Below are 9,575 nucleotides of genomic sequence, written 5' to 3' on the forward strand. Positions count from 1 at the left end.
TCTGTATGTGTGTGAAGGAGAGAGAGAAAGAGAGAGAGGAGGGGATGTGTATGTGTGTGTGAAGGAGAGAGAGAGAGAGAGAGAGAGAGAGGAGGGGGTGATGAAAAAACTTTTAATCCTAGTAATAAGCCAAGAGGGTTTTTTTTTTTTTTTGACAAACATTCTCAACAAGCAAAATGAATGACATTTTGGCAAGCATTCTCTCCTCTCTCCCTCTCTTTCATGCATATGCATGCGCACGCGCACACATTATGTACATGCATGTGTGCATGTTTTCTTGATCCGTTCTCCTCCCCCTCTCTCTCTCTCTCTCTCTCTCTCTCTCTCAAATCAATGGGTACACCTAACTTAAATAATTTCTCAGATTGAGCTATGGAAGAGAGATGAAGGGACATCTAGAGCAAAGGAGGGAGATGTTTCACAAAAATAAGTTGATTAATTTAAGCATCTTTGAGAGGCCAAAATATGGGAATGATCATGTCAGGCATAGACCATAAAAGGTCATTTGACCTTGATCTAAAAGACACTTCAAAAGCCAAGAAAAAGAGAGAGAAATTAATTATTATGGTCCACATGACTACTGTACAAATGAGCCTCACAACAGACATTTTGGCTTCACCATTGCAAGCTGCCTGTAAGAACAGCATAGAATCTTTTTTGCATACACCAAGAAAGGCAAACCAATTAGTCATAACAGAAGTGATGATCAGAAGCATTCCTGGTGACCTTTTCCTGGAAGATTTGGAGGCGAGTGATGGCTTGTCCCAGCAGTTTCTCAAGGGCAGGACGCTGACTCAGAGTTGGGCTCTTTGTAAACCCTTTCAATGCTGGCAGGGGCTCTGCTTTGGCAAGGGCTTCACTCTCTCCAACATGCAAGGCAAGGTAGCACATGAGCGTCACTGCAGAGATCTGGGCCTGGCCTTCTCCAAAATAAATCAGCTGCACAAGTTGAGTAGCACCTGAAGCTTCCACAATGGCCTGGCAGTGCTCAGTGTGAAGAAAATTCTCACTGCATGCAAACTTCTCCAAGGCCATCACCGCCTCTGCGGCAACCGCATCTGTGGCTTCCAGTTGTTTAACAAGAGGCTTCACTACCCTGGTTTCCCTCACTGGGAATGTCCTTGACAAGCACCCAATGGCCTTGATGCATGCTACCTGCAATGCCGGGTCGCCCTCATCGACAAGCCGCAGAAGTTGGTCCACCACTGCCTTGGCAGCAGGGGAGCTCATCTTGAAAGCTGTCCTTCTGAGGTCTACATCATTCTCTGCCACTGCCGCGATCTCCATCAGAGCTATGGCAGAATTTAACCTCACTGCCCCCGTAAACTTCTCCATCAATGTGGCAAAACACAAAAGTGCTTTGGTCTCAGTTATACTCTTGCTGGTCTTTGAGTTACCCTTGGCTAGCATGCACAAGGCGCGAGCTACCTCGGCTTTGAGTTCTGCCTTCACTTCAGGGCTCTCATTGTCTCTCTCTCTTCTGTTGAGCTTCCTCTGTGTAAACCCTCTTCCATGATCTGAATTCAACCGGACAACTCCGGCAGCTCCAGCTATGTTGTTTGGCTTTGGTGGCATCAAAATGGGCTTGTCACCTGGTTTGGTGACAGGTTTTAGAGTTGGGCTCACAAGCTGTTCTTGCTGAGCTCGATTTGCAACCACGGTTGACACCAGCTTGTGTATGGAAACTACCTGCTGCACCTGGTCCGGTGCTTCGAGTGACTCACCAAGGAGCCCCACAAGTGGCCCAATGGCAAGATGCTCCATGAATGTCTCTTGCTGCTTAGGGTCCATGGCTACTGTTTCTGACAGTGCCCAAGCAACAGCCGTCTGGACTCTCATGGGTGCATTAATGAGGATCTTTACAAAGACAGGTGCAATCCCATCTGCAATCATCTGATTGACAACATTGGCATCCTTGGCCATGTATCCCAGTCCCTTAGCTGCAGCTTCCCTTGATTTGGGTGTCCCATCTGTAAGCACTTTCAGCATGGGCACAACAGCCCCTTCTTCTACTATGATCCTCCCGAGCCTGTCGTTGTCACGAGCAAGAAGCCCCAGAGAATTAGCCGCATCTTCTTTCTGATCTTCAGTCCCACGCTGGAGCAGCGCAATTTGCTCCCAAAACAGGCTCATCATGGGCTCTGAGGAGGCAATGGGGGGCAACCCATTGAGCTCAAGTTTGCCCCCTGCAACCCCTGATATGCTGAGAAGCCATGTGATGTCCGCTACAGCATTATCCAGGAGATGGTTTACCCTCTTGAAATCATTGGCGGATGTGATAGTGATTACCCTCGCGATGACCCCATTCCTCCTGCACTTTCTGACCAAAATGAGGGCTTTTCCAAGCGATTTCTCAAGCTCCTGCATGATGCGCCACATGGGACGCATGTAGAGGCCTCCGCCCCCATCACCAGAGCCGCGGGCAACAGTTCGGAGAAGCTGAGCCAGGGATTCTGCCTTGGATTTGAGCTCCGCACACTCCTGGCGGTAGGATCCGGCCTCATTGGCCAAGTGGCGGAGGGCATCTGTGAGTTGGAGGGGGACAGTGAGGATGTCTTCGATTTTCTCCATGCATGAGGGTCATGGATCACATGGAAATGACCATGGAAAACACATCGAAAAACGCAGGGATGAGGACTCTGCGGGGAAAGGGAACCTTCAGCTTTGATGGGCAGAAAGGTGATGCAAAATGGCCATGAGGAAAGGCAGAGAGAAACATAGAGAGGAGGACTGTGGCTATGGCGGAAGGGGAGCTTATGCGTTGATGGGCGGAGGAGTTTTTTTTTTGGGGGTAGAGCAGAGACAAGGAGGAAGTGGTGGTGTTATGGCCGGCTACATGGCAAGCTGGCTGTGCCTCGTTTACAAGCTGGCTTGCCGGCTGTTTAATATATAAATACCCTTTCAAACAGTTTATAGTAAGACATAATTCACGTTGCCCCATGAAGATTACTTCCACGCAACCTTTCATATCAGTTTTTTAACAACATCAAACCTTTACTTTTCTTGTCTTACCGTTTGAATAGAAACTACCTCTGGTAGCCCACATGGCACTTGTTTCCTTAAGTGTTCGCGCGCGAGAATGCCTACTTGCCTCATCTCTTTGTGGCCAGTTGGCGGATCGAGCCTTTAATTTTCACTAGCTCTAGTCAATTAAGAAAAATGAAGTCTGTGCACACATGTGCTTGAGAGAGACAAAATGCGCATGCATCAAACCTTTAATTTTCATTAGCTAGTCAGTTAAGAAAATGAAGTGTGTGCACACATGTGCTTGATGAGAGAGACAAAGTGCGCATGCATATGTGCACACGCGCGCGCAAGAGAGAGAGAGAGAGAGAGAGAGAGAGAGAGAGAGAGAGAGAGAGAGAGAGAGAGAGGGGGGGGAGGAGATGAATTCGGAGTCGAGACATGTCTTTTCACATCATAGCCAAGCAAGTGGATCATTGTAATGCATATGACGGCATTGAATTGCAAGAAATGGGACTTGAACTTGGGAAAAATGGATTAGGATCCCAATTCATAAACTTTATACTAGCACAAAGAGAGGGAGAGAGAGAGAGAGGGGGGGGGGAGAGAGAGAGAGAGAGAGAGAGAGACTCTTAGACTCGAAGAAATGGTTTTTACTATTCAAGTAAAATTGAAGCGTTGCTATGCATTTACGATGTCAAATCTAAGCCAAAAAGAAAATGGAGATTTTAAAATCTTAAAAACTTTCTATAACCTCATTGTCTTTGTAGAACTTAAAATCGAGATTTTAAAACGTCAATGTAACCTCATTTTCTTCGCAGAAGATTATAATACCTTAGCAAATGGCAAATCCTCACAATGCACTCTACTTTCATTAGCACACCCAACAAAAACAAGATGACAGTGTTAGGCCTCTTTTGGAAAAAAAAAACTTTTTTTTTGTACTTGGATGAATTATTGAATTTGGAATTGTTCTTTCCAATGCTTAGAAATTCCATTGCTCTTAACATGCCATAGAGAAGAGTAAGCTCAGGTGTGAATGGATCCAAAGAAATGCATGAATAAATTCCATCGAATAAAAGGTATTTCAAAGAGGGTTAATTATTAGTCAATTATTGTAATGAAGTGACAAAGTGCACCAACATATCTATCCATCTACAATACATTCATACCATTTTCACTCCTTCAAATGTGAAGAAGCTAATCTTAAAAGAAATATAAAACCATATGTAAAAGCAAGAGGTTCTAGAAATCAAAGATTTACTTGTTTTTTCTTGTGAATCAAATAAGGCATTTGTTCACATGGTGCTACAAATCTAATTGTAATTTATTGGGTCTACATAATCTAATTCCGATTGATTGGGTTCTTTTTCATGTTTATAAATGCCACACAACATGTTTCCTTTATGCCTTCATTGGATGTTTTTTTGAGACATTCTCATTTAAGGGATAAATGATGATGCTCTATAGAGATTACCTTCATTGTACATGAGTTGGATAAATGATGAAGCTCTATAAAGATTACCTTCATTATACATGAGTTGGATGAAAAATATTTCTTTTTTGTAACCCCCATGTTGAAAATCAAAATATTAATGTTGCAAACTATGACAAAAAGGACACAGTCTAAACTAAGACTAGATTGCTTTAATATTTAAACATGTTTTTTACTATCCTCTAAAAGGTTTCAAAATATCAATGTTTTAAACCAACAAACATGAGCTTAATATTCTTTCTTATACTAATAATTTACAAATTTTAAGATTAAAATTAAGTGAAAGGTATGATACGTGCCTTGTACCTTTTTGAGTGCTATACATTCCAAATATTTTAATACACACCAAGTCAATCTAAGAGTGTGAATATGGAGTAAATGCAAAGGCAAGAAACATTTGAACAAAATGGAAAAGGTCAACAGATGTCAAATTTTAATAATAGTCTCGTGTTGTTCATGCTTTCATGCTTTTATATACATGTGAATGCAAGGTGCTTACTTTTTCATGCTTTTATATACATGTGAAAACAAGGTGCTTACTTGTTAAAGTCAAAGAGCAAACTTCACTAAGGTAAATATGTGACCATGATAATGATGTAATAACACAATCAATGAAAGAGCTTTTGTATACATCACATGCTCAAATGATAATGATGATGCCTTCTAACTACTCACAAGCCATTACAACGATGTGTTCAATGCCATCTTAGAAGTATCTCTAGAAATATAGAAAGTCATATTTTGAAGTGTATACTCACAACAAATAGGCTCGTATTCACTTGGATCTATAGTGTTGAACCATGTCATTTTTTATTTTTTGGATCTGATTTATTGAAAAGTGGCTTTGATTGTCCAAACATTGATATATCATCACTAATGTGTTGTGCTAACATGGGATCATGTAAATTTCACCAAAAGAAGGGAGTTGGTTCCCGCCGTGAAAAACTCACTTTACACCATGAAAAACTAAACTACACATGAAAAACTAAACTACTCTAGTTTTTCCCATCACACAAGGTGGTATACATTAAACATCAAAAGTACATCTACATGGCTATGTCACTTCATCATGGGTGCCAAAAGGCCAAAATAGCATTGACTTCAACAGTGTGCAAAACTTTATTTTTCATGCCGTGAAAAAATCAATTGGTTTTTCATGCCACAAAGTGTCACCCAAAAAATCATCACGCTGTATCAAGCTTCATTATTTGTACAAATAAGCCCAAATAAGCTTAACTTAGATACCATGGAAAACTTAATTGGTTTTTTCATGCCATAAAGAATATTTCAAAAAAGTCACCATGAAAAGTAACATCATCAAGGCGCATCCACAAGTCATGCCCAAGGTGAAAAGGTCAGTGTCTAACCACATAAGATCATCGTGAAAATCTCTTGATCTAGATTTTCACCCCACATGAAAACTTTAGATTTTCATGCCCATGAAAAAGGTCACCTAGACTATAAGTCCACAAATAGGAGTGATCAAATAATCATCAATAATCTACCAAGATACTAAATTGTCAACACCCAGCCATATTAATGGGCAAGCTAATTAGCTTGTCATTCTTCATTTCAACTACTCCATGAGTAAACACAATTATTTACTCACCAACTACACAGAAGAAGTACAAAGTTCATGAGCACCATAGCCTCATTGACATCCATGAGTAAACACAATTATTTACTCACCCACTGCGTAGAAGACCTATAAAGTTCATAGGTATCATAGCCTCACCATCGACATCCTTCCATGTACATCTTTGGATGGGGAGGCATGGTGGGCAAAAGCCTGGTCCGTGGTACAACTCGTCGCCTTTTTCCTTGGAAGGTGCAAGCACACAATTAATTATTTTTACTATTACCACTACTTCCTACTCAAAACCTTGCCAACAATGGAGTCCCCCTCAATAAACCTTTTATTGTTACCTACTACTTCCTAATCTATTCAACAATCTAAAACCTCGCCAGAAATAGCTCCCTCAATAAAATATCTTCACCATATAACCCCACATTCCACACTCAAAATAATGAAGAAGTTCTCCATTAACCTTGCGTTGATTAAATTCTTTCATTACCTCCATAATGGTTTTGACTTCAAAAAAAAACTACATCAAGACCCTCACAAATTCTTTCATTATCTTGTCAAATCTTTTGACTTAAAAAAAGCAACCACATTAAGAGTTTGAATAACTCACTTTCATGCATCTATATCTGCTTTTAAGACCACTTGAATGCATTTAAAAAATTAAAAAAGAACATGGACGAAGAATGCTTACTAATAAGCCTTCCATAGTGCTCCTTTTAACTGCTTTAATTACTAAACAAGCCTTCCATAACATTCCTTCTTCAATTACTAACAAGCCTTCCATAGTGTTCCTTTTGAAAGAATAATGATTGATTGAGCATTCTCTCAGTGTATCAAGAATCATTCCTTTTAAAGGAATAATGACTCATTGTTCCTTCTGAAGGAACAATGATTGATTGAGCATTCTCTCAATATTAAGAACAACAACATCAAGCTTCTCAATTCTCCCCATAACAAATTCTTACACTCGATCACGAGGATGATAAACAAGAGGGGGGGGGGGACACTAACCTACTGTGGGATTGACAAATGCTAACACTAATATTCTACATTAAAGAGCAAATAAGGACACACCAAAAGGATGTATGATCAAGATATGAAGCAACGGTGTTCAAATCTAGAACTTAGACGAGTGTCTGTAATGGTTGGACATAATACTTATGGGGATTCCGCTCCAAGATCATGCGGTATAGCAATCTAGAATGAATCTTTTACGAATGCGTTTTGTGCATATATTATGAGGATTTAATACGAAATATGTCTTGGCCTACCACCCGCAATTTATGTATGAACACACTTATGGCCTTGAATATAAGTATACAACACACTCTCCCATTGTATAATTGAGTCTTGCTCTTACTTCTTGTGTAGCTATTATAGGTGTGAGAAAGAGGAGTATGTGGCTATTGAGTGGACTATAACAGAGCTAGTGCCAAAAAAGGACATGAGTCCAGAGTGAGGAGCATCTCTAGGGTCCAATCACGAGGTTATTCTTTGGCATCACCCATCTTTGAGTCTTTCACCACACTTTCTTGTCATCAGTATAGAATCTTCAAGGGCTACACATTGCTCAGCATAAAGAGCTCATAACCTCAACCAGTAAAATATGTTTATGAGAATAGCCTGCTTGAGGGATCTCTCTATAAAAGAATAATTTAAAAAAATGATAGATTATTGGAGAGCCATAGATGTGCATGCATGTTGGACCTAAATGAGGTTTAAGGAATACCCAACTTTGGCTGGTTTTACTTTTCTCGTGTTATTCTCTGTAAAAGCATCAAGTGTAGTGTTACATAGTTGATGATGTGGTTGTAAGAGAAAGATAAACACTAGGTAGGAGTGTAGTCAACCAATGCTAATTAGAACTTCTAAACACTAGGTAGGAGTGCAGTCAACCAATTCTTATTAGCACTTATAAGCACTGGGGTTGATGAGAACAACCACATATAAGTAGTGATCGAGAGTTCTACTTTTACTCTCTACTTTTAAATGCTTCTTAAGCACTAACCAATAGGTAGTATCCTATCTTCCAGTTAGTTTTAGCACTTCACTTTCATGCATTGGTTGGTGAATCTTGCTTTCAAGTTCTTGTGTTAGCATTGAGATCAATAGGTAGGATTTTATTTGGCTATCATTTTTGTGTTAGCATTGAAACCAATATGTAGTATTCTAGTTAGCTATTATTTTTTGCACTCAAATGCATTGGTTGAACAAGTAGCACTGGTGGATGGAGAATATTTCTTTTAATCCCTTTTTAGCACATATGTTATTCTAGTTAGCCCCAATGCTTGTTAGCACCACTTAGCACAGTTGGAACTAACACTTGCAAGCACTAGTTGAACTAACACTTAAAAGTGATGGTAGGATAATGCAACTTTAAGTGCTTATCAACACACTAACTAGCATGTAGTTTTCATGTCAACAACCAATGCTTTCTAGCACTTAAAAGCACTGGTGGTTGAACTAACACTTCCAAGCAAATATTACTTTTAAGTGATTATTAACACTAACCAACAGGTAGTATTCTAGCCAGCCAAGGCTTTTTACACTCAAAAGCACTAGTTGTTTGGATGGAGAATGTTTCTTTTAAGTGTTTTTTAAAGCACTATGACCAGTAGCCATTATTATAGTTAGTGCTTTTTTTAGCACTGACCAATATGTATTATTCTAGTTAGCCAGTGCTTTTTAGCACTTATAAGCATTTGGAGTAGATATTATTATAGTTCTAGTGTTTGTTAGCACTGACTATGTATTATTCTAGTTAACTAGTTCTTGTTATAGCACTTACATGCATTAGGATTAGATATTATTATAGTTAGCCACAAATGCTTTTTTTCACACTAACTGATAGGTATTATTCTAGTCAACCAGTGCTTTTTAGCACTTTCAAGCATTGGGAGTAATATTTTTACAGTTAGTGCTTATTATTATAGATAGCCAGTGCTTGTTAGTAGTTATAAGCATTGGTTAAACTAACACTTACAAGTTATGGTGGGAGAATGTTGCTTAAGTGCTTATCACAGCATTGACTAGTAGGTAGTTTGTTGAAATATGCAAGTGAATAGGTGTGTGTGGGAACAAGCCCCTAGCTAGAGATTGTAAAAGGGAGTTCGTACTTGAGTGGGTAGCAGTGAAAAGGTGAGAAGAACCTACTGGATGAGAGAATCAAGGGTAGCATGAGTGAATATAGGGGTGTGGAAAGATTCTAGGAAAAGGTGCCCCCATATGTAGGGGGGGCACAAATCAAGGAGAAGTTAGTGGAGTGGGTGCTCGGCGCCTTGTGGATGTAAAAGCTTGGTTTTATGTCTCCCAAGCAGAGTCACCGAATAATGTGTTATATTAGTGCAGTTCTTGGTGGAACTAGTTGGGCCAGTAGTATTGGAGGTGGATATGGCAACTGGACCAGTCTATACATACCTTATGGTGGTAATGGGTTTGATAAGTAGGCATTGGAGCTTGTGTCTACTATGTTAAGGAGTAATTTATTGAACTTACATCTACTAAGGGGGGCTCGATATACCTTGACTTTAT

The 9,575-nt window shown here is 39.9% G+C and overlaps 1 protein-coding gene across 1 annotated transcript; it reads right to left on the reverse strand.

The window, feature by feature from the left end:
* Window positions 1–416: 416 nt before the first annotated feature.
* On the reverse strand, window positions 417–2,831 carry LOC147635329 (uncharacterized). The gene has a single exon (XM_086802568.1). The coding sequence runs from the start codon at window positions 2,569–2,571 to the stop codon at window positions 685–687; it is 1,887 nt and encodes a 628-aa protein (XP_086658694.1). The 5' UTR covers window positions 2,572–2,831; the 3' UTR covers window positions 417–684.
* Window positions 2,832–9,575: the final 6,744 nt, after the last annotated feature.

Source organism: Cibotium barometz, chromosome 9 (genome assembly GCF_041138505.1).
Source record: "Cibotium barometz isolate CiBa-2024 chromosome 9, ASM4113850v1, whole genome shotgun sequence".
Taxonomy (NCBI): Eukaryota; Viridiplantae; Streptophyta; class Polypodiopsida; order Cyatheales; family Cibotiaceae; genus Cibotium; species Cibotium barometz.

Coding starts and splice junctions, on each gene's coding strand:
- LOC147635329 (XM_086802568.1), bottom strand. CDS start 2,571: ATGGAGAAAATCGAAGACATCCTCACTGTCCCCCTCCAACTCACAGAT.